The sequence below is a fragment of the Mastigoproctus giganteus genome, chromosome 8 (genome assembly GCF_048544385.1).
Source record: "Mastigoproctus giganteus isolate SK-2022 chromosome 8, ASM4854438v1, whole genome shotgun sequence".
Classification (NCBI taxonomy): Eukaryota; Metazoa; Arthropoda; class Arachnida; order Uropygi; family Thelyphonidae; genus Mastigoproctus; species Mastigoproctus giganteus.
The window spans coordinates 87596950-87623814 of NC_143582.1; the positions used below are offsets into that span (position 1 = coordinate 87596950).

A 26865-nucleotide genomic window follows, 5' to 3' on the forward strand; every position below is an offset into this window, starting at 1 on the left:
GCCTTATACAATGGAATAATCACCTCCTTATCCCTGCTGGAAAAATTCCTGTATATCATTGACAATACTCCATGAGCTACTCTTGCAGCCCGTCTGCACTGCTCAGAGAACTTCATATCTGCCTACACAACCACCCCGAAGTCCCTTTCATTCTCTACCACTGTCAGTGTTGTACCACAGAGTTGATATGTTGCTCTGGGGTTGCTGTTTCCCATGTGTAGTACTTTACATTTGTCAATGTTAAACTTCATTTGCCACCTCTCAGCCCATCTGCTCAACCTTTCCAGATCCTGTTGCAGCAGCATAGTGTCAGTAGTGTCCTTGACAACCCTGCCAACCTTTGTATCGTCTGCAAACTTGGACATTAATCCCGATATACCATCATCAATATCATTTATAAATACAGAAAACAATAATGGACCCAACACTGAGCCCTGAGGGACTCCACTAATAACATCAGTCCACGATGAGCAGTGTCCATTGATTACCACTCTCTGTCTTCTCCCCCTCAACCACCCCTTTATCCATAGCAGTAATTTGCCTCCAATGTCACACTGCTCCAATTTGTGTAGCAGTCTTCCATGTGCAACAGTATCAAAAGCCTTTCTAAGATCCAAGTATATAATATCAAAGTTATTCCCTGCATCCAGTTCTTTTGTGACTGCATCATAGTATCCAATCAAGTTGGTCAGGCAAGACGTCCCCTTAACAAAACCATGCTGTGTCTGAGCTATAACTGACATTTGTCAATGTTAAACTTCAGTTGCCACCTCTCAGCCCATCTGCCCAACTTTTATAGATCCTGTTGATTTAGCATGCTGTCATTAACAACCCTACCAACCCTTGTATCATCTGCAAATTTGGACATCAAGCTTGATATACCTTCATCGATATCACTGATAAATATACAAAACAACATTGGGCTCAACACCGAACCCTGGGGGACTCCACTAATAACATTAGTTCACAAAGAGCAGTGTCCATTGATTACCACTCTCTGCCTTCTCCCCCTTAACCATCCTTTTATCCATTGTAACAACTTGCTCTTAATGCCATACTGCTCCAATTTGTACAGGTTCCAGGTTGAATAGTAACAAAAGTTTTCCTGAAATCCAAGTATATGATATGAAAATTATTTTTTGCATCCAGTTCCTTTGTGAACACATCATAGTATCCAATGAAATTGTTCAGACAAGACTTCCCCTTAACAAATCATGCTGTGTCTGAATTATTACTGCAGTCTTGTATAGATGATCAGGCAATGCTTCTTTAACCAGTCACTCCATTATTTTCCCCGGAATAGAAGTTAAACTAACAGGTCTGTAATTACTCATGTCACCCTTTGATCCCCCCTTTGCGAATTGCAGATACATTTGCACATCTCCAGTCCGCGGGGACTTTTCCTGAGTCCAAGGATGCTCTCGTAATTATTGCTAAGGATTTGCTTACTTCCTTTGCCACCTCCTTTATTATAACTGGATAGATCCCATCCACCCCAGGTGCCTTCCTTGTATGTAACTTCAACAATTTCTCCTCCACTTTGCTTTCAGTTATTACAAAATAATTTAGCTCCCTGTTAGAGTTTAATAAGGTTCTGTCCTCCACTTTCCTATAGAATTCCTTATGTATGAATGTAGATGCAAAATACTTATTCATTATGTCAGCCATCTGAGTAGGCTCATCAACAGTCATACTATCGATATCAAATGGACCGATCTGATTCAGCCACTTCCTTCTAGAGTTTATATAAGTAAAGAAGTCTGCTGTTTTTTATTTTCATCCTTTGCCAAAGATTTTTTTTTTCCCTGCCACAAGTGTCATTAGTTCAGCTGACATCCATGTAGGCCTAAACCTTGAACAGTATTTCTTATGTGGTATGAAAAGCCTAGTAGCTTCCAAGATTAATTCCTTGAATGCTTCCCATTTAGAATTCGCTGTTGGTAACATCATTCGTTGGTCCCACTGTATAGAATTTAAAAACTGTTTGAGACCACTGTAGTCACCTTTACAAAAGCAAAAACCCTTCCCTTTACCCCTGATAGTTACACCTTTAAGTAAATCCCATATTTACTTAAAGGTGTAACTGTGATCACTGCCACCTAGTGGTTCCTTTATCTTCAAATCAGGCGCCTCCGTAGCCAGGTGGGAAGGAGCAGCAGTGCGTAGCACACGCTTCTTGATTAGACCGGGGTTCGAGCCCGTCACCACCAAATACGGAGGATGCGGAAAGGTTAAGGAATGACCACCGCATATCCTGGAGCAATATGGCCTTAGTTGCTAATGCTCCTAAAAACCAAACAACAACTATCTTCAAATTCTTAATGCATGATTAATCACTGCTGATAATGAGATCAAGAGTATTATTCCCTCTTGTTGCCTCTCAAACATGCTATGGTAGAAACCAATCATCCAATAAATCCACAAAAGTCTTGCTAGTGTGTGTCTGACTACCCCACAAGTTCCAGTCAATATCTGGGAATTTAAAAGTATTATTATTATTATTGTTGCTCTTATATTATTTTTCCGTGATTGGGGGATTCCATTCCATGATGGGTACTGTTACCAAGTACACAGAGTGATTGTAATGTCTGGTGTTACTGTTGGTCGAGGAACTCTCTGACTATCCTACAGATGTTCAGGATTGCGACTTTCTGGAGTTCCTTGTAGGTGTTCTCTGGAAGACCTATTGCTTCTAGGCTGCTGTGTAGGGTCTTTGGCATCATACCGGTGGTTGACCCGATGATTGGGATGGTCATTACTTGCATATGCCACATCTCCTTGACCTCATGTCTCAGGTTCGTGTACTTCCTAATTTTTTTCTCATGTGTTTTCTGGACATTGCTAGTGTTGGGTACCACTATGTCAATCAGGTAGGTAGCCTTTTCCATCTTGTTCACAAGGGTTATGTCCAGTCTGTTGTGTGGGATGGTCTTATCCGTTATTATGGTGCGGTCCCAGTACAGCTTGTGGGGGTCTCTAGTACTATTATTATTATTAATAGCCATATGATGCAAGGAAGCCTGAGGCTTATGCTGCACCAGCCAAAAAAAAATTTTGAGTTACCCTGAGAGAGAGAGAGAGAGAGAGAGAGAGAGAGAGAGAGAGAGAGAGAGAGAGAGTCAAAAGTAAAATGGAATCACCAAGTAAGAAAAGAATGAGAATGATGATATCTGGTTCAGCAACCTGGGTGGCCAAGCCCATACCCACCAGATGTTATCCCCTGGGGATCCCCCATTATAAGACATTCTGATTTACTGGCCCACTCTATTTCTCTGTATAGTTGTTCATTGTACTCATCAGAGTCATTAGGCCTATAACGTAATCCCACCCTCATATTTGCTTTCCCTGTGCTTATGTCACACTAAACTGACTCAACATTGCACTGTCCACCAATGTCAATTGGATGCACTGCCTTAGATTTTGTTTTATTGACTAACAGTATAACCCCTCCTCCCTTCCTGTCCTTTCTGTACACATTATACTCCCCAAATTCCAATTCTGCATTCCTTATATCTGATATCCCAACAATATCTGACTTTGATGTGTTGACCAGCACTTCAAATTCATCAAATTTATTTACTCTATCCCCCTAGCATTGGTGTAAATGCAAGTATGCATTCACCTGTTCTTACTCTTTGTTGCCATAATACAGTCCATATATTTACTTGTTTCATGATGACTCCTAGCATCTTGAAATCCCCAGCAATTTGCTTTCCAGGCTGCTGCTCATTCCAATAGAAGCAATGCAAGAATCATTTCTGCCTCTCCTGCTGCTACCGTTAATCTATTAATCTGTGAATCCCCCAAAGCTAGCAGTTTTCTGACCCACCTAACACTGCCTCGATAGCATCAGCTAATATTCTTGCACCCTTTCTCAAGTGTATCCCATTCCTGTAGAAGTAGTCTCTCCTGTTAACAAGCACAGACTATGCTGAAAAAATTCTACCCCGTGAGCCTTGCCCAATTTATCTGGTGCCGAATTGATTGACAAGGCTCTCAACGTATACTCCCTCCTATTGTGTCTGGACAGAATAGCTGACTTTCAAATTTAACCCTAACTCGCAACTTTTTTTTTCAACATTGACCTGTATTTGTTAAGTATTTCCACAGATTTCCTATTCTTAATATCATTAATGCCATGTACAGTAATATCATGTTTTGTGCCCTTAAAAGATAATATCTGATCTACAAAGTTATCAACTTTTGCCCCTGGTGGACATACCCTTGTCCTATTCCACCTGTCCCGTCTCCCTGACAGTTATTGTCACCGACAATAACTAGCTCCTGTGGGACCAGCGCATTCTGCCTTGAAGAATGCCACTGTGTTGCCTGATGTACAAGAGTGAGCTCTGGCATCGAGTTGGGCAGCTGAGAGCTGGATCGGCCCCCATTTTAATTCCTTCGAGTGCATCTGCCCTTCTCCTCACACTCTCATAGATGCTCATCAGAATGCTGAGTTGGCTTCTAATTTCTTCATACTCTGTGCACCTAACATACACAGAGACATTCACCTTGGCTAGATCATGTCCTGTTCCAGAGAGAGGTTTGCATACATTTCACAAGTTGCACGTTTTTCTAGACTGTAATGCATTGGAGAATTGCCACCTTCTTTTCTTCCTCAAGCCACAACACTTGCTACTTTCTGCCCATAGCTTTGCTGCTCTGGTCTGGGGAATGATTTCCATTTAAGTTCAATTTAATTGATTGACAATGAAAATTAATAAGATTAATGAATTTAATTGATCAGTTGAGAACACTACACTAAGCTATCTGATTCCTAAATGCAGTGATACACATTATGCTATGAAGTTTTATGTTTATCTTATGACATCAAATTCAGGATTATGCTATGCCATACAATCTAATATACTATAAGAATGGTGTCAAGTTTCGAACGGCTAAAGGGGCTACATATATTAAGTAGTAACCCACAAAATCTCTAGCTAAATTCAAAATAAACTAAGGATCGTGACTAGGACTATAAAGCTACTTATAGAAAATAAATTAATATTAAGTCAATAAATTAAGTCAATAAAATTAAAATGAAGTCAATAAAACAGCAAAATTTTAAATAAAACTTATCCATTTGCTGGATCTGAAAATTTATTTTCCCTCACGTACCATGGCTTCTCTCATCTAATCTCATCATAAGCACGTCATAAATAGTTCTTCTTCTTCATCAAGAGAATTGGGTTTTATTTTATGCTCTGTGTTACTCTCCGTCTAAACAGTTGCTTACTCTGTGAAAATCTCAAATCTACCCTGACGCGGAACGTTTACACACATCTGGGATTTTTGCTCTCCAAAACCCCTTTCGTGCTTCTTGACTGCATTCAGAAGAAGACAGTCATGTTTATAATGACCCATCACTTTCAAAGTAGTCAGTTTCTGCTGCATGCCTTTTCTATAGATATTTCCATGGACATTATTCTAACGAATTGGCATATGTAATTCCTCCTCCCACTGTTTTCCAAACCAGTCTGACCATGTATTATGAGCAGCCAGTGCCCATTCACTGTCCAACAAAAAAATAAAAGTGCCAACTTTGAACATTACAATTTTCAAAAATTCATACGTAATGTGAACCAGTATCATCTATCTTCTCAGCCTTCAACCCATGCACAGTACTTAATGCTGTAGGCTCTAATGCCTTTCATGTTTGGAATTTTTACTAAAATAAAATAAGTTACATTAAGTTTAAAGATACAAATTTAATGCTTTGAACAGCAGCAACGACGAATGATTTCTTCTGTCCCTCTGCCTTCTTGTAGTATTTTACCTAATAATTTTTTTTTTTTTATGAAACCCCCAAACAGGAGAGGTATTAAAACCTATAGTACTTAGTACCGTGCTTGGGTTGTAGGTTGAGAAGACGAAAGAAGATATTTGTTGATATTAGACTTGAACTTCTGTAGACTGTAATTTTCAGGAAATGCGTATGAAGGAAGGTTATTCCAGAAAACAAGCAGTTGAATGAATAAACAAGGAAGATGAAAAGTTGGTTCTGTTGGTATAAAGTTGGACAGTAAATGGATGTTGGCTGGTGGCAGCACGTGTTCGGACTGTTTTGAGAGAGAGAGAGAGAGAGAGAGAGAGAGAGAGCGAGAGCGAGATTTACAGAAGCCAATTCAGAACTGTGCCCATGGAAGTGTCAGTAGAAAAGGCATGCAGCAGAAACAGTATGTCTATGAGACAGCGAGTAGAGAGAGGACTCATTAATTAACCTAACTGCCCTCCTCTGAATGGAATCTAGAAGCCTGGGAGAGCTTTTGGGGGCACTGCCCCAGATGTGGGAACAATAGTCCATGGTAGGGCAGGTTTGTGATTTGTACAGAGCGAACAGCTGTTTGGAAGAAAAGTAACGCTGAGAACGAAAGAGCAAACCAAGATTTTTAGATGCAGAGGAAGCAATATTTGTAATGTGCTTATGCCAAGAGAGATTAGAAGTCAGGATAATCCCCAAAATGATATATCTCTTGTATATCATTTTGCCTAGAAATCAGAGTGTCACCAAAGATAAGTATAGGAGCAGAATCCTTTTTTGTGAGATATAAGACAAGACTGGTTTTTTGAGGGTTGAAATCAACTAAGTTGTCTTTGCCCCACTGGAGAATTACCTGAAGATCAGCATTTAAGGAATTGGTAGCAGATTTTCAAAAAGTTGAAGCAGATTGAGCAGGACAAGGTTTCTAAGAATGGAAAGTAGAATGCAATGTGCTATCATTGGCATAACTATGAATAGGATTTCCAGTCAATGGAAGAAGGTCATTAATATACAAGAGGAAGAGAGTGGGGGAAAGAACTGAACCTTGGGGGACACCAGCATTAGTGGAAAAATTAGAAGACAGAGAGCCATCTACCATCACCCTTAGTGAGCAATCAGAGAAAACTGGATAACCAATTACAAAAAACAGTTGTCAAACCATAAGATGGAAGCTTGTTTAGAAGACCTTTATGCCAAACATGATCTAGATGTCAATTGAGAGATGCCTTTGAGATGTCAAGAGCAACTGCTTGTGTTTCACCTAACTCTTCCATCTGAATTTTTCCATAAATGGGTAACATAAGCCAGAATATCACCAGTGGAAAATATGTTATGTTACACCAATGGGTAACATAATCTGGCTTATGTTACACCAATGGGTAACATAAGCCAGAGTATCACCAGTGGAATCCATACTGGCAATCGTTGATCAAACGGAAGGTTTCTAGGTAGTTTAAGAGTTGGCGGATAATTGATTTTTCCATTACTTTAGAAAGAGTAGAAGTAATTGCAATGGGATGATAATTGGATAGAAGGGATTTGTCACTCTTTTTAGGAACTGTGTATATGAGCAAATTTCCAAGCAGAAGGAAAAATACCTTTGAAATAAGAAAGTGAAAAAAGGCGGAAAAGAACAAGAGTAAGTTCAGGATCACAGGTTTTCAGCTCAAGTGGAGAAATACCATCAGGACCTGGAGCTTTCTTAGCATCAAGATTTGTCAAAATCCTTCTGATAGCCTTTTGAAGAAAGACCACAGGAGGCATTGAATGGAGCGTGTTGAGAATGGTGAGAGGGTTTTACCATGGTCATTATTACATGAGTTGATAGAAAAAATGGGATGCTAGCAGGTCAGCTTTATCCTTGGCTGAAGTGACAACAGAACCATCTGGTTTTGACAGAGGTGGGAGCAGAGATGGGCAAAAGTTTCGGCCAATAGCTTTCGTAAGAGACCAGAATGCTCGGCTACCATTAGGGCAAGAAACAAGTTTTCTACTCTTAGCCTGTTCAAAATCTAGTTTGGATTGATTAATAACTTCTTTACAATTGTTGTGAGCTTTGGTGTAGTTTCAGAAAATGAAACTGAAGAATTGAAAACAAGCCAATTACGATATGCAAAAGTCTTCTCTTGAACAGTCTTGGCACATTTATTGGAAAACCAAGGTTTAGATAAAGAAGGAAATTTTAAAGTACAGTGTGGAATAAAGGATTCCATTCCTACAAGAATAATTTCACTGATGCAATCTGAGCAAACATTGACATCAGAAGTTTTGAAACAGTAATCCGACCAAGGAAAAGAAGAAAAGAAATCTCGCAGGTCATCCCATTTTGCATTCTTGTAATGCCAAACAACACGAGGTTGGGAATAGCCATGAGATAAAGGCTCCATTGGAGAAGAGACAATCACCAAGTTGTGATCTGAGGTGCCTAATGGACCACTCACTTTGACTGTGCACTTAGAAGTGTTGTTTGTGAGAAAAAGATCAAGTATTTGGCTGTATGGTTAGGATTTCCTGGTATTCTTCTAGATAAATGAGCAATCTGTGCAAGGTCATTAGTCCTTGTGCCTAGAAAACAGGTCGGTGTGACCTGTTTTAATGTCCACAGCTGGAGTTGTGGACATTAAAATTACCAAGGAAAATTACCTCACTGTTAGGAAAGTTGCACTGGAGAAGGTCAAGTTGCAGAGAGAGGAAGTCAAAGAGCCCCAAGTGATAAGTGGAGTTGGGAGAATAGTAGAGCCAACAGATGAATTTGACAGAATGAGGTAGAGAGATTTTAAGCCAGAGAAGAACAAAAAGAGGAGATTCCGAATTACGATGTCTCTGACAAGGAATATCGGAACGAACATATGCACAAGTACCACCTTTCAGGTGAAAGGAATCATACAGCGAATAATTTCATCATCTGAGATGAGCAGTAATTGAATAAACTGATAACTGAAATTCTGTCAGAAAAAGTACATGGGGTTTGGCAGACTCCAAGTGGAAATGGACATCGTTGAGATTAGAATTGAGACCACATATATTTGTGAAATGAATTAGGAAGTGTTTGGGAGGTTTAGATCTTTTTGCAGATAAGCTTACTCTATTAGTTTGACAATTCATGGTGTATTCAATAGTGAGAAAAGTGGGGGGACATGCTGTATGAAGTAATGAAATTTTTGCATATGGCATACGCATGGTAAGAATATACCCAGATCCTTGACATGACATGGCCTCAACAAGGGCCCCCACGTACACACTACTCGGACTTCCTCCAGTCACTATCTGGCAGAGTAGAGGTAGCAAGATTATACACTAGCTGATCTGGAAGCCTCCTAAAGAGTTACCAATGTAACTCTTTAGGAGGTCCAGTGTACTAACTAGCGGCTGGCCTGCGAACACCATTTTAGAGCTGTTCTCTCGAAATGTAAGGAAGATTGGATCTTGCCATGAGGTTCATCATAACCTCAAAAGTCATCAGTCATACTGCATGATGGAAGGGTCGACCAGAACTTAGCTCTGGAGACTAAACATGGGTTCCACCACTTCAAGCCTCCAATAAGCAAAGTGGTGGTATTGCACCGGTTGATCAGAGTCATCTATCATGTAGTATTGCCTTGTAACACAGAGGGGTGGCATTCCTCCCTGTGGTTTGGGCACCACACCTCAATCCCTGCTTACATTGGTTCACATGTGGGTGGTCACCCACTGTATGCTTGTGCATGGAGGTTATACCCATGAATACTAACAGTCCCACCATCGTTAAGGTGCAAGCACTTGTCATTTAAAGGCCAAGGTTTCAACACAGGAAAGTGACACACTGAAACCTTTTTTTTTCTGTACAGTGATATGAAGGTGGAAGTGAAATGAGAAGAGGAAGGAAAGCTCATGCTTGGGGAATCATCTGATTAGTGAGCTGACCACTCGATGATCAATCAATTTGGGCCTGGAGAGATTGTGGTATGTATATGTTTATGGGGTAAAATTTTTCTCAGCATGGTCTGTGCTTGTTCACAGGAGAAACTGCTTCTACAGGGATGGAATACACTTAAATAGAAGGGGGCGCAAGAATATTTGCTGCTGATGCTACCAAAGCAGTGTTAGGTGGATCAGAAAACTGCTAGCTTGGGGAATTCACAGACTTAAAGATGACACAGGCAGAGATGCAAGTAATTCTTGCACTGCTTCTATTAGATTGGAGGGTAGGATGCTGGGGTTTTCAGGGACTAGTGGGAGTCATCACGGAACAAATAAATACCTGGGTTGTGTTAGTACTTGCAAGCTAAAATGTACTTGCAAGTACACTAAATCTAGGAGTATAGTAAATAAATTTGATGACTTTGAAGTGCTAGTCAAGACATCAAAGGCAGATATTGTTGGAATATCAGAGATGTGGTGTCGCTGATGTCTTTGCAAATAGGATTTTTTTGCAAAGACAAAGAAGGCTTTTGATATTCTCAAAGAAAATTATCCTAAAACAGACCATAGCATCAAATTTATTGGTGATAATGAAGAAAACATTCACTGATAGAAGGAGATATATGAGAAAGTAAAATTTAAACCATCTTCTCTTTAAACAATCTGCTCCCAAATTCTCAAATGCTATGTCAGCCAAGAAACCTACACTACGAAAAAAAACTTGCAAGTAGTAGTAGTAGTTGATGCTACGTAAGCTTACTTTCTTGCATGTGATTCAAGAAAGTAAGCTTATATAGCATCAACCCAAAAAGACAAAGCCATTTCACACTTCCATTCCCTTTAAATGATTGTCCAGTTCCTCCTTGAATTTATTTAAGCTAACAACTTCTACGACAGATAGAAGTATGTTCCAGCAATCAACTACCCACTGGCTAAAGGCAAATTTCTGCATTTCTATTTTACAACTGTCTTTCCTCAATTTGAATTTATGCCCCCACAGGTTCATAATCTGAGCAAGTGGAAGAATCCCATCAGAATTCAGCGTGCTCAACCCATTCAAGGCCTTATACACCTCAATTAAATCACCTTGCAGGTGCCTACTCTCCAGATGCTACAATTTGCACAACTTAAGCCTTTCTTGGTAAGAGTACCCCTTCATTCCCATCACCAATCGTGTTGCCCTTTTCTGTACTTGCTCAAGCAACTCTACATCCTTCCTAAAATGAGGCCTCCATATCTGTATGCAGTACTCAAGGCGTGAGCTGACCATTGTTTTATACAAAGGGATAATCACCTTTTCCTTACTTGCAAAATTCTTTTATATCACTGAGAAAACCCCATGGCCTGCTCTGGCAGTCTGTCTGCACTGTCAGAAAATTTCATATCTGACTGCATAATTTTTTTTTTTTTTTTATGAAAACCCCAAACACGAAAGAATTCAAAACCTATAGTACTTAGTACCGTGCATGGGTTGAAGGAGAAGTATGGGGGGAGGGGGATGCCGGAAACTTTGCTCTAGAGACTAAACAATGGGTTTCACCACTTCAAGCCTCCGATAAGCAAAGTGGTGGTATTTCAATAGTTGATGAAAGTCATCTACCACCTACTAATACTCCCAGGTCTTTTTCATTTTCTACCACCCTAAGTTGTAGTATCTCACAGTTGGTACATTTCTCTGGGATTGCATCTACCCATATGCAGTACTTTGCATTTGTCAATGTTAAACTTCAGTTGCCACTTCTCAGCCCATCTCACCCAATTTTCTAGATCCTGTTGCAGTAGCACACTGTCATTAATGTCATTAACAACTCTGCCAACCTTTGTATCATCTGCAAACTTTGACAATAAGCCTCATACAAAACAACAGCAGGCCCAACACCAAACCCTAGGGGACTCCACTAATAACATTAGTCTAGGAAGAGCAGCGTCCATTGATTATCAATCTCTGTCTTCTTCCACTCAACTACTCTATTATCTACTGTAGCAACTTACCCTTAATACCATACTGCTCCAATTTGTACAGTAGCCTTCCACGCATAATAGTATCAAAAGCTTTCCTGAAATCCAAGTATATGATATCAAAATTATTTTTTGCATCCAGATCCTTTGTAACCACATCATAGTAACCAATAAAATTTGTCAGACAAGACTTTCCCTTAACAAACATGTTGTGTGTGAATTATTACTGCAGTCTGGTCTAGATGATCCTGCAATGCATCTCCAGTGACTCAATTATTTGCCCCGGAACAGAAGTTAAACTGGTCTGTAATTACTCGTGTCACCCTTAGATCCCCCTTTGTGAATTGGGGATACATTTGCACATCTAAAGTCTGTAGGCAATTCCCCTAAGTCCAAGGATGCTCTCATAATTATGTAAGGGTTGGCTTACTTCCTTTTCCACCTCCTTTAATATATGTGGATAGATCCCATTCACTCCTTATGTCTAATATTCATTTATTTCTTATGTTTAACTTCAACAATTTCTCCTCCACTTTGTTCTCAGTTATTACAAAATCATGAAGCATCCTGTTACAGTTTGATAAACTTCAGGCATTTTCCTCCCTTAATAACTTCTTATGTATGAATGTAGATGCAGTCTTATGTGTGAATGTAGATGCATCCAGTTTATCAGCTATCTGAGCAGGATCATCAACAGTCGAACCATTGATATCAAGTGGACCAATCTGATTCATCCCCTTCCTGCTAGAGTTTATATAACTAAAGAAGTCCTTGCCGTTTTTCTTTGCATCCTTTGCCAAAGATTTCTCAAAATCTTCCTTCGCTTGCTTAACTTCCTTTGTGACTTGATTACAGACTAGTTTATATCTACAATAGTCTACTGTATCACCTGATTATTTATATGCATCCCATGCATTTTTCTTCTTTGCCACAAGTCTCATTAGTTCATCTGACATTTCGGCCTAAACCTTGAACAGTATTTCTTAATCGGTAAGAAAAGCCTGGTAGCTTACACGATTACTTCCTTGAATGCTTCCCATTTAGAATTTGTTGCCGGTAACATCATCAATTAGTTCCACTGTATACAATTTAAAAACTATCTGAATCCACTGTCATCACCTTTACAGAAGCAAAAACCCTTCCCTTTACCCATGATGGTAGTAATATCTTTAAGTAAATCCCACATCGGTACACTGCGAGCACTGCCACCAAGTCCTTCCTTTATCTGCAAATTCTTAATGCATCAATAATCACTGCTGATAACCAGATCAAGAGTATTACTCTCTCTGGTTGCCTCTCTAATGTGTTGCTGTAGAAAACATAATAAATAAAATTTGCCTGCATCCATTTCCACTAGATATAGCTCACCTTTCATATCTATATCTTCTCTCAGGAGAGACAAATCTTCATGTGACCCAAATGGTGATAATTCCATTGGTGACACTCCTTGCCCTGTATCGACCACATTTGTAAACAAAGATCCATTTGATCCTACTCTTGAATTGGAGACACATTTGCATATCTCTAGTCCATGGGGGACCTCCTGTGAATGCAAGGAAGCTTTCATAATTATGGCTAAGGGTGTGCTTACTTCCTTTGCTGCCTTCTTTAATATAATATAGACTGGAGAGATCCATCCCACGTGCCTTTCTTATGTTCAAATTCAACAATTTCTTCTCCACTTTGCCCTCAGTTATTACAAAATGATTTAGCTCACTGCTAATTTGATAAACTTCTGACCTGCACTTCCCTACAGACTCCCTCATGTGTGAATTGCAGATGCAAAATACTCATTCAGTTTTTCAGCTACCTCAGCAGGGTTATCAACAATCAAACCATTGATATCAATTGGACAAATTTGATTCTTCCCCTTCCTTCTAAAGAAGGAAAGAAGTCTGCTGTTTTTCATTTCATCCTTTGCCAAAGATTTCTCATAATCAGCCTTCACTTGCCTAACCTCCTTTGTGATTTGATTACAGACTAGCTTATATCTTCCATAGCCTTCTCTGTCACCTGATAATTTATATGTATGTGATGCATTTTTCTTTTCTACCACGAGTCTCATTAGTCACCATTACAGGCTGCCAGGGTAGGTCATGTGGTTTTGTCAATGATATATAGGAATTTTGCTAGCAGGGAGAAGGAGATGATTGTCCCTCTGTATAAGGCAATGGTCAGGCCACGCCTTGAGTACTGCATACAGGTCTGGAGGCCTCATTTTAGGAAAGATGTAGATTTACTTCAGCGTGTACAGAGAAGGGCAACAAGATTGGTGAGGAGAATGAAGGGATCCTCTTACCAGGAGAGGCTTAAGTTCTGCAAATTGCAGTGGCTGGAGACTAGGCACCTGCACGGTGATCTGATTGAGGTGTATAAGGCTCCCTACAGACTTGTAGGGAGCCTTATGGGATCCTTTCACTTGTTCAGATTATGAACCTAAGGGGGCATAAATTCAAATTAAGAAAGGACAGATGTAGAATAGATGTGCGGAAATTTGCCTTTAGCCAGTGGATGGTTAACAGCTGGAACAAACTTCCACCTGGCGTTGTGGAAGTTGATAGGTTGAATAAATTTAAGGAGGAACTGGACAGGCATTTGGAAGGAATGGTGTGTTTTTTTTTTTTTTTTTGGCTGATGCTGCATAAGCTCATACACTTGCTTTCTTGCATCACATGCCACTACTACTATTACGAAAGCAAAAACCCTTCCCTTTTACCCCTGATGGTATTTAATATCTTTAAGTAAATCCCACACTGCACTGTGATCACTGCCACCCAGTGGTTCCTTTATCTGCAAATTCTTAATTCACAAATAATCACTGCTGATAACCAGATCAAGAGTATTACTCTCTCTGGTTGCCTCTCTAATGTGTTGCTGTAGAAAACAATCATCCAATAAGTCCACAAATATCTTGCAAGTTTGTGTGTGACAACCCACACGTTCCAGTCAATATCTGGGAAGTTAAAATCCCCCATTATTAGACAATCTGACTTACTGGCTGACTCTCTCTGTACAGTTGTTCATTATATTCATCAGAGTCATTAGGCCTATAACATGCTCCTCAAATTTTTCCTTTCCAAGTGCTTAAATAACACCAAACTGAATGAACATCGCACTGACCATTAACAGCATAACCCCCTCCTCCCTTCCTGTTCTAGGTACCTCCGTAGCCAGGTGGGTAGGAGCAGCAATGCATAGCACACGCTCCTTGATTAGGACTTTCACACTTCAAAACTTTCAAGATTTCTCTTAACTTCTTCCCATTTATTGTTACAATAGACTCAGCTTTTCAAACAGTTCTTGAAAATCTGATATCTTGCATTTGATTTTAAGTTCTTCAAGAACTGCATTCAGAACATCCTTAACTTCTTGTCATCAGTTAAGGATGTTCTGAATGCAGAACAGAACATCCTTAACTTCTTGTCTTGAGTTTCACCAAAGCCAGCCTCATTTGCTATTGCTACATTATATTTCTTACTTCTCACAATGTCTTTGAAACGTTGACTTTCACAAAAGAGCATTCCTTAATTTCTTCAGAATTTCAGTGATTGACTGACAGCTGAAGTTTAACATTGACAAATGTAAAGTACTGCATATGGGTAGCAGTAACCGCAGAGTAATGTTTCAACTGGGTGGTACTACACTCGGATAATGGAGAATGAAAAGGACCTGGGGTAATTGTGCATTCAGATATGAAGTTTTCTGAGCAGTGCAAAAAAGGCTGCAAGAGTAGCTCACGGTGTCTTTTCAATGATATACAAGAATTTTGCTAGCAGGGATAAGGGAGGTGATTGTTCCCTTGTATAAGGCATTGGTCCGGCCACACCTTGAGTACTGTATGCAGGTCTGGAGGCCTCATTTTTGGAAGGAAGTAGAGCTGCTGGAACGAATACAGAGAAGGGCCAATGAGATTGGTGAGTGGAACAAAGGGTTGGTGTTACCAAGAATGGCTTAAGTTCTGCAAATTGCAGCTTCTGGAGATTAGGCACCTGCGAGGTGATCTAATTGGGGTGTATAAGGCCTTGAATGGATTGAGCAAGCTCAATGCTAATGGGATTCTTCCTCTTGCTCAGATTACTCACCTGAGTGGGCATAAATTCAAATTGAGGAAAGACAATTCTAGAATATATGTGCAGAAATTCGCCTTTAGCCAGCAGGTGGTTGATAGTTGGAACAAACTTCCATCTGTTGTAGTGGAGGTCAGCAACTTAAATAAGATCATGGCAGAACTAGACAAAAATTTGGAGTGAATGGATGAGTGAAATGGGAAGGGTATTTTTTTTTTTTTTTGGCTGATGCTATATAATCTTGCTTGCTTTCTTACATCATATGCCCTACTAATGCTAATGCTATTCTTTCCCATTCTCATCAAGAATAAGATGTACTACACAATGTAAATGTCTCATAACCACAGAAGTACGTGTTGCCCCCTGATCCCTAGATTTTATTAAACTAGTAGTGTTTGGAAGCAAAAATATCACTGCTACAGGTACTAGTGATTGATTTTGGCTTGCCAGAGGTATTATCCAGTCTGCCCAATCCCTTGTAATCATCGTTCCTTTCTCTACTGTAATCATCAATTGCACTTTCGGTGTTACCTTACAGCATGCTACCTGTCAATCCACCCTTTGTCTTATTAGACACTGAAAGTAATAACTTTGGGATGCTTCTCAGTGCTATAGTATTTACTATAAAATATTGGTGAAAATACACCGTAGTGAATTTATAATGAAAAAACTACATAAGTAGAAAAAAAAGCATTGATTTGATTGTATGTCATATGTCATATTGTGACTAGGAATACCTTCACGATTTACCATGTATTGCAATACCTTGAATAAGTAATTCTTCACTATTAGAGAAGACTATTGTTACTTATTCTCAGTGGACACCACCACCACCACCACCACCCAAATGGCACCGTTTGAAGGCTTGTTAGCATTAGCATTAGTAGAGGCATATGATGCAAGTAAGCAAGCTTATGCAGCATCAGCCAAAAAAAAAAAAAAAAAAAAAAAAAAAAAAACCTTCCATTTCACCCCTCCGTTCATTCGAAATACGTGTCCAGCTGAGCCTTAAATTTATTTAGGCTATAAACTTCCACAACAAGGGATGGAAGTCTGTTCCACCAACCAACTACCCACTGGCTAAAGGCAAATTTCCGCACATCTGTCCTACATCTGTCTTTCCTCAATCTGAATTTATGCCCTCTCAGGTGATTATTCTGAGCAAGAGGAAGAATACCATCGGCATTGAGCATGCTCAAACCATTCAAGGCTTTATACACCTCTATCAGATCACCTTGCCGGTGCCTAGTCTCCAGACACTGTAATTTGCAAAACTTAAGCCTTTCTTCGTAAGAGCAACCCTTTGTTCCATTCACTAATCTTGTTGGCCTATCGTCAGTAGGTGAGCAGGTACCCTGGTGTTGCAGTCATGCCAACCAGTTGTGAAGTTATTTCCACAGTATGAGAGATGTCAAAAGGTGTGCAAGATAATAGTTAAATAAAATATAAATGCTCAAGGCATAATATGTTACGAGTCTAAAATACACTATAAAATATTAGCATAAATACACTCTAGTGAACTCATAATGAAAAACTACATAAGTAGTAATTTATATTTTATATTTGAGCATTTATATTTTATTTAATTTTTATCTTGCAAACCTTTTGACATCTCATGTTGTGCAAATAACTTCAACTGGGTTGGCATGATTGCAACACCAGGGTAACTGCCCACCCACCCGCCAATGATAGGCCAACAAGCCTTGAAACGGTGCCATCTGGGTGGTGTTATCCACTGAGAATAAGTAACAATAGTATTCTCAATTAGTAAAGCATTACTTGTCCATAACTCATTGCAAAGGTAGTCACAATATGAGATACAATCAAATCGATGCCTTTACACTACTTATGTAGTTTTTCATTGAGTTCAATGGTGTATTTACACCAATATTTTATACTGTATTTTAAACTCGTAACATTATGCCTTGAGCATTTATAATTTATTTATAGTATTTACAGAGCAACTAATGAGTCGGGGTTTAAGCTTAAAATTACCACTTGAATTTTCTCCTAATACCCTAATAACTTCAACTGGGTTGGCATAATTGCAACCCCCCCCACCTTCCCTTCTATAAATTTCTTTAGTTCCACTGCAATTGTTCAGCAACTTCCTTATTAGCACTTGCAGCTTCTCCACTTTTTTTGATAGAATGCAAATTATACTGATTTCTAAACTTATCAAGCTATCCATTGCTTGGAATGTTGATGGCTTATTATCTTGCTGCCTTTTAAGATCACTTGAAATTAGCCTTACTTACTCTTAAATGACAACCAGAGCAAGGGCATTTACAAACATTTTGATCTACAGTCAAAATGTTTAAAATCTCCATCAGATGATGCCTTTTTTTTTTTTTTTTTTTTTTTTGTAATAAAATGATAAGATGGCATTATTGACCTCTGGGCACTCTTAATTCTTCACAATAATTGTGAGTGTGAATTCAAACATTCCAAATACATAAGTAGTTACTCATGTCTTCTCTCCCCTCTGATACAATTTTTGTACAAAAAATATTTCTAAGATTTAAAATAATTTAAATCTTATCTCTTTTTGTTCATATTATTTTTCTTTTAATCTGAAAGACATTTCATGGCTAAATCCTTAGAGTATGAAGGAGTTTACTTATGCATGGTTAATGAATACACATCATTTCTACCACCAAAGTAGTTTTAATGCATCAGTTTAATCTCATATTGTGAATACCTTCACTACGAGTTGCCATGGTATTGGAATACATCGAATAAGTAACACTTCGCCTATGGAGAAGACTATTGTTACTTATTTAATGATGGATACCAGCACCACACAGACAGCACCATTTCAAGGCTCTTTGGCCCCTCTTCAGTGGGTTGGTAGGTACCCTGGTGTTGCAATAATGACAACCCAGTTAAAGAATAACTCCACAATATGAGAGATGCCTGGTGGTGTTCATGGTTTAATCTAAAAGACATTTCCTGGCTAAAGCTTTAGAGTATGAAGGAGTTTACTATTGCAACACCCATCCACCAAAGAGGGGCCAAAAAATCCTTGAAACAAGCCGTCTGGGTGGTGGTATCCACCGAGAATAAGTAACAATAGTCTTCTCCATAGGTGTAGGCTTCTCTATAGTCTTCTCCATAAGGTGTTACTTGTTCGAGGTGGTGCAATACCATGGCTACTCATTGTGAAGGTATTCACAATATGAGATATAATTAAAATGATGCATTAAAACTACCTTGGTAGTAGAAATGATGTGTGTGTGCGTGTGTGCATTAACCCATGTATCAACCCCGGGGGCTCACATCTGGTGAGTATGGGCTTGGCACATCCAGGGTCCTGAGCTGCTGGATATCATCATTCTTCTCTTTCTTGGTGATTCCCTTCTACTTTTGATTCTCTCTCTCTCTCTCTCTCTCTCTCTCTCTCTCTCTCTCTCAGGATTTTTTTTTTTTTTTTCTTTTTCTGGTGCAGCATAAGCCTCAGGCTTCCTTGCACCATATGGCTATTAATAATAATAATAATAAGTAAACTCCTTTATTTTTCTTTTTGTTTGAAGACATTGCTTTAATCTAAATATAACTGTTAATAAATTGTTTTGTACTGTATTTTATGTATTATTTTAGGTGTAAAATTTGTATTGTTCTAGGCATGAATATGTTGATTTGTATATAAATTTTCTTCTGAATCAATCCGTTGCGGAACCTTTTGATGCATTTGACAAAGGCTTTCATAAAGTTTGTGGAAGTAAAGTATTAGTAAGTATAGTTAACTCACTTATTTTTTTTTATAAATAATAAAGACTTTCTCCATAGTATTTTGAGAAGTTTTTTCACTTTTATATCCAGTAAAGAGATGGGAGATGTTATTGAGTCAGTGTGGTGTGTGACAAAGCACATGACTGTAATGAATGTATTGTCATGGAGGTAATTTTCCAGAGATGGACTGTGTCATGACATTGGGTTGCTATTCTATTTCTCGATCAGTTAGATGATTGCATGTTATATCAACACTCGAGAGATTCTGCATAGCAAAATAGTGTTCTTGACTTCTTTTTAACCAAGGAGATCACAACAGTTTGGTAAAAAAAATTTTTGTATAACAATTCTGTGTGTCATATAGTGACCAGAAGTAAAGAAAATATATGAAGGTAACGTTGTATTTCATAATGGAACAATCTTGAAACTGTACAAGTTCAGTAGCATAGGCAAGTTAAAATTGGGAAACAAGGAAGTAAATAAAGAAATCAGGTAGGTTAGTGTTGGGTTTTTTTTTCTCAAATATCATTGATGGTTTGCAGTTCAGGAGCCAGAGGAAACATGTTGACACAGAAATCAAGAAAAAAGGTTTGGGAAATGAGAAGAAACATGGTATCAAATATAAATAATAATAAAAAAAGAATATCTCTTCCTTTTTTTTTTTTTATTTGTTTTCTTTTGTGGAGTTCTACTCTGGCAGAATAGATTGTTTGAGGATTGGGAAGTGAGAAAAGGTTATTGAGCAAGCCAGTAGATGCAAAGACAGTAAATAAAGAGGTTGGCTAATTCTAGGCAGCTTTAAGAATATATAGGTGCCTATTCACTATTGCACGGCTTTCCACCTACGTGTAACAACTGAACTTCCAGTGGAATTTGAGTCGAACTTCTATATTTTGGAAAGTTTAGAAAGAAAGATTTTCTTTCATTATAATCTTTCCAAAATATAAAATTTTGCCATTTAGAATGATACAAAAATTTTTTCCATAAAATTTCAAGTTATCTTTCTGTGGAGTCTATTTCAAATGTTTGGGCATTGTTCTGTAAGGAAAAGTCAAGTTGTCACCAGGTTTGCCCATCACTTTCTAATAATTTATTCACTCCTTTTTAAAATTTATTTAAAAGAGGGGAGAACAGCTATCCTTTTCCAGTTTATTTCCTTTTGTATGTCATCCAAGAAAGAGTAAAGATGCACTTAGCATTTAGTTTACTTAACCCAGCACTTCCCAAACCTGGGTAAATTACCCAAAATTGGGTAAAAGTGGTTTTTCTTTGGGTAACGACACACCTCGGAGTACACATTAAAATTTACCCTAAAAGTGTAGAAGAAGAAGTACTCTGAAGAAAGTGATCAGTCAGTGTGCACTGATACTCTAAAATAGCCTAACAAGTATTGATTTGCTATTTAATAAATACGCCATATGCTTGTTATTAGATTCAATCACTTTTTCCGTGCTCGCATGTATGTGGAGAATTGACAAAATACATCTTCATGTATCGCTCCCCCTAAACTAAAGTGAGTGAGTCTAGTTGTCTAATCTAAATTTTAGTGCAGTGTTTGCTAGTTGTGGAAGTGTGAGATATGTATCGTGCTGGCTGTGTTTATAAATTGTACCATACACATTTGGAAAAGGTAATCTTCATTATATTATTTTTAGTTTATTTAAATTATTATAATGAATATTCAAATCCTAATTTTCATCTTTTTTCTTACCCAGAATGAGTGCTACTAAACGTCCTTATGTGCCAGATTTCATTGAGCTAGATTTCACCTATATTGAAGACAAGGGAGTTGTCCACAGTGTGTTGTGTGCTCTGCCGTTCTATGCATTAAGTCATTGAAAAAGAGTAAGCTCCAAGACCATATGGAGCAGAAACATCCAACGTTGTTGTCCAAGCCTCCATCATATTTTCAATGTTTAGAAGGGATTATAAAGAAGCAGTGACTTACTAACAAGAATTCCAAATTAATCAAAAGGATGCAGCAAAAAGCAAGCTTTGAAGTGGCTTACCTGATTGCAAAATCAAAGATTCCACACACAATAGGGGAAATGCTCATCCAGCCAGCTACTATTCGCATCAACAAAATAATGTGTGGGTCTGACCAAGCAAGAAAAGTAGGAGCAGTACCATTGTCCAATAATACCATTAGTCGCTGAATTGAAATCATTGCTGGAGATATAAAGGCAGAACTTATTCGCCGTATCATTCAGAGTGGTAAGTTTGCTGTTCAACTGGACGAAACCACGGATGTCTCCAATGACTCACAGATGATGGTCTACGTTTGTTATAAGTTTGAAACCATGATTGAACAATATCTTCTTTGCTGCAAGCTTTTGAAAGCAACCTGTAAAGGAATTGACATATTCCATAGTATGCATGCATTTTTTAACAAAGAAGATTTAATGTGGGATTCCTGTGTGGGGATTAACAGTGATGGTGCTCCCTCAATCGGCGCCTCCGTAGCCAGGTGGGAAGGAGCAGCAGTGCGTAGCACACGCTTCTTGATTAGACCGGGGTTCGAGCCCATCACCACCAAATACGGAAGATACGGAAAGGTCAGGGAATGACCACCGCATATCCCGGAGCAATATGGCCTTAGTTGCTAATGCTCCTAAAAAACACCAAATAACAATAATAGCTCCCTCAATGTTGGGTCAGCATTCAGGCTTTATAGCTCATGCAAAGCAACACATCTCCAAAATTCTGTCAGCACATTGTATGATTTACCACCAAGCTCTGGCCATGAAAGGTCTTGTTCCTGAACTAGAGGAAGTGATGAAAAACGTCATTACCATAGTGAACTTAATCAAGGCAGGCACTTTAAACACAAGACTCTTCAGAACCTTGTGTTCTGAAACTGATTAATTATATAAGAACCTGAGACCCGTTGGCTCTCAAGATGGAATGTTCTGAATCGCTTTTGGGAGCTGAGGACTGAAATTAGATGTTTTTGGTTTAAAAGAAGCATGCTCTTGTTGAAAGAATTTCCAACATGAAGTGGTTAGCTCAGCTTAGTTATTTAGTTGATATTCATGTTGATATTCAACACAAATGCACTCAATCTGCAACTGCCAGTGAAAAAATAACAGCGTTTCAAGAAAAGCTCAAGTTTGGCTAAAAAAGACAGAGCGGCATAAAATTGCATCCTTCCCCACCTTTTCTTTGTTCTTGGAGGATGCTGATGGGGTTAATTTCAATGAAATCAAGGATGACGTGATCACCCACTAACAAAACTATCTTTGCATTTCAAGGAATACTTTCCTGAACTAGAAAGTTCTATGTATCAGTGGATTGTAAACCCATTTCTGTGTGACTTGACTGAAATCCCCGATAGTGTTAATGGTTTTTTAGAGCAAATGATGGAGCTTAGGTCAAGCAGTCAATGCAAAACCATTTGGAGTCTTTCTGGTTGGATATTCACGATAAATATCCTGTGGTAGCTGGGGAGGCTGTGATGCAATTATTGCCATTGCAATTTTACACTCTTGCCTTCATAAAGAGCACAAAACGAAACTGTTTGCTGAACCTCGATTACGGTGAGGTGTGCTGTGTCTCCAATTGCTCCCAATTTTGCAGAACTAGTAAATAAGATGGAGCAGTGGCATTATACTCATTAGCTGGGACCTGGGTGATGAAATATTTGTGGTGAATAATTACCAAATTTTTTGTGGCTGCTAAAATGTTTAGAGATGCTAAAAATAAGGACGTTGCATCAAACATATTGTTTCTTTCCTATTTTTTACCGATCTCTCTTCACTTGGCATGTATGTTTTCTGTGCAGTTAGTTTTACCTACATTGAGTAAAAAGGACTTTCTGATAAGCAGTTTTGGGTGAAGGAAAAAGTTTGGGAAGCATTGATTTAACACATCAAGGTTGTAAACACTGAAATCAGGTCTCTGCTCAGATGCCTAGTTTCCGGACACTGCAGTTTCCGGAACTGTAGTCTTTCTTGGTAAGAGCACCTTTTTTGCTGCTCCTTGACTAATCGTGCTGCTCTTTTCTACCTGCATTGCAACAGGTCAATATGAAGCATCTAAAATGAAGCGTGTGAACCTGTATTGCAGCATTCAAGATACAATTCAATAATTGCCTTATAAAATGGAATAGAAACCTCTTTGTATCTTCTGGCAAAATTCCTGAATATATATAACTGACAGAATTCCATGAGTTGTCCTAGAAACCTGTCTGCACTGCTCAGTAAACTTTATGTTGAATTATATTAAATTCAATCTATTTATTTATTTATTTTTTTTTTTTTTATGTAAACCTCAAACACGAGAGGTACTAGAACCTATAGTACTTAGTACCATGCTTGGGTTGGAGGTTGAGAAGGCGAAAAAAGATATTTGTTGACATTGGACTTGAACTTCTGTAGACTGTAATTTTCAGGAAATACGTATGGAGGAAGGTTGTTCCAGAAAACGGCAGTTGAATGAATAAACAAGGAAGATGAAAAGTTGGTTCTGTGAGTTTGAAGTTGGACAGTAAATGGATGTTGGCTGGTGGCGGCACGTGTTTGGACTGTTTTGAAAGAGAGAGTGGGAATTATAGAAGCCAATTCAGAAGAACAGTGCCCATGGAAGTATCTGTAGAAGAGGCATGCAGCAGAAACAGTATGTCTATGAGACAGCGAGTGGAGAGACTGTTAGAGATGAATCATTAATTATCCTAACTGCCCTCTTCTGAATGGAATCAAGAATCCTGAGAGAGGTTTTGGGGGCACCACCCCAGATGTGGGAACAATATTCCATGCCAGGGTGGATTTGCGATTTATACAGAGTGAGCAGCTGTTTGGAAGAAAAGTAACACCAAGAGCGAAAGAGAAAACCAAGTTTTTTAGATGCAGAGGAAGCAATATTTGTCATATATGCTTGTGTCAAGAGAGATTAGAAGTCAGGGTAATCACCAAAAGAGATATATCATTTTGCCTAGAAATCGGAGTGTCACTAAATTTAAGCATAGGAGCAGAAGAATCCTTTTTGCAAGATATAAGACAAGACTGAGTTTTAGAAGGATTGAAATCAACTAAGTTGCCTTTGCCCCACTGGAGAATTACCTGAAGATCGGCATTTAATGAATTGGTAGCAGGTTTTCGAGAAGTTGAAGCTGATTGAACAGCGCAAGATTTCTCAAAATGGAAAGTGGAATGCAATGTGCTGTCATCAGCAAAACTATGGATAGGATTTCCAGTCAATGGAAGAAGGTCATTAATATACAAGAAGAAAAGAGTGGGGGAAAGAACTCAACCTTGGGGGACACCGGCATTAGTGGAGAAATTAGAAGACAGAGAGCCATCTACCATCATCCTCAGTGAGCAATCAGAGAGAAAACTGGATAACCAATTACTAAAAACAGTTGGCAAACCATAAGATGGAAGCTTGTTTAGAAGACCTTTATGCCAAACACAATCGAAAGCCTTTGATATATCAAGAACAGCTACTTGTGTTTCACCGAACCTTTCCATTGAATTTGTCTATAAATGGGTAACATAAGCCGGAACATCACCATTGGATCGACACTGGCGGAATCCATACTGGCGATCGTTGATCAGACGGAAGGTTTCTAGGTAGTTTAAGTGTTGGCGGTTAATTGATTTCTCCATTACTTTAGAAAGAGGAGAAGTAATTGCAATGGGACGATAATTGGATGGGAGGGATTTGTCACCCTTTTTAGGAACTGGCTGGATATGAGCAAATTTCCAAGCAGAAGGAAAAATGCCTCTGGAATAAGAAAGTGAAAAAAGGCGGCAAAGAATAGGAGCAAGTTCAGGAGCTAGGGTTTTGAGAACAAGTGGAGAAATACCATCGGGACCTGGAGCTTTCTTAGGATCAAGATTTGTCAAAATCCTTCTGACATCCTTTTGACGGAAGACCACAGGAGTGTGGTCTTCTGTCAAATTTCCAACCATTCCCAACACGCTCCATTGAATGGAGCGTGTTGGGAATGGTGGGAGGTGTTTTACCAAGATCATTAATATATGAGTTGTAAAAAAAATTAGATGCCAGCAGGTCAGCGTTATCCTTGGCTGAAGTGACAACAGAACCATCTGGTTTGGACAGAGGTGGGAGCAGAGATGGGCAAAAGTTGCGGCCAATAGCGTTGGCAAGGGACCAGAATGCTCGGCTACCATTAGGGCAAGAAGCAAGTTTTCTGCTCTTAGCCTGTTCAAACTCTAGTTTGGATTGATTAATAACTGCTTTACAATTGTTGCGAGCTTTCGTGTAGGCAGAAAATGAAACTGAAGAATTAGAAACAAGACACTTACGATATGCAACATTCTTCTCTTGAACAGCCTTAGCACATTTATTGGAAAACCAAGGTTTAAATAAAGGACGAGATTTTAAAGTGGAGTGTGGGATAAAGGATTCCATTCCTGCTAGAATAATTTTACTGGCAAACATTGACATCAGAAGTTTTGAAACAGTAATCCGACCAAGGAAAAGAAATTTCACAGGTCATCCCATTTTGCATTCTTGTAATGCAAAACAACACGAGGTTGAGAATAGCCATAAGATAAAGGCTCCATTGGAGAAGAGACAATCACCAAGTTGTGATCTGAAGTGCCTAAAGGACCTCTCACTTCGACCGTGTACTTAGAAGGGTTGTTTGTGAGAAAAAGATCAAGCGTGTTGGCTATGATTAGGATTGTCGGGTATTCTTGTAGGTAAATGAACAATCTGTGCAAGGTCATTAGTAATTGCAAAAGCCTCAGCATCTCGACCAGCTGGGTCGGTGTAACTAGAAAACGGAAACCAGCTGGAGTTATGAACATTAAAATCACCAAGGAAAATTACCTTATTGTTAGGAAAGTTGGACTGGAGAAAGTCAAGTTGCAAAGAGAGGAAGTCAAAAAGCTCCGTGTTATTAGTGGAGTTGGGAGAATGGTATAGACAACAGATGAATTTGACACAATGAGGTAGATTGATTTTAAGCCAGAGAAGATCAAAGAGCGTAGATTCCAAATTGCCAAGTCTCTGACATGGAATATCCGAACGAACATATGCACATGCACCACCTTTGAGGAGAAAGGGATCATACAGGGAATAATTTGGGCATCTGAGATGAGCAGTAGCTGAATCAACCGATAACTGAGATTCTGTCAGAAAAAGTACATGGGGTTTGGCAAACTCCAAGTGGAAATGGACATCGTTAAGATTAGAATTGACACCACGTGTATTTGTGAAATGAATTAGGAAGTGCTTGGGAGGTTTAGATCTTTTCGCAGATAAGCTTGCTCTATTAGTTTGTCAATTCATGGTGTATTCAATAGTAAGAAAAAGTGAGTGGGACATCTGTATGAAGTAATGAAATTTTTGGATAGGGCGTACACATGGTAAGAAAATACCCAGATCCTTGACATAATGTGGCCTCAACAATGCTCCCCGCATACACACTACTCAGACTCCCTCCAGTCACTATCTGGCAGAGTAGAGGTAGCAAGA

General features: G+C 38.9%; 1 protein-coding gene across 1 annotated transcript in view; it reads left to right on the forward strand.

Annotated features, from left to right (window-relative positions):
- Herc4 (HECT and RLD domain containing E3 ubiquitin ligase 4) overlaps positions 1–26865 on the forward strand; it is a 768218-nt gene that overhangs the window by 637766 nt on the left and 103587 nt on the right. The window contains exon 25 of the mRNA XM_090378812.1: positions 19314–19422. Coding sequence (XP_090234938.1) covers positions 19314–19422 — 109 coding nt within the window. The remainder of the gene's footprint in view (positions 1–19313; positions 19423–26865) is intronic.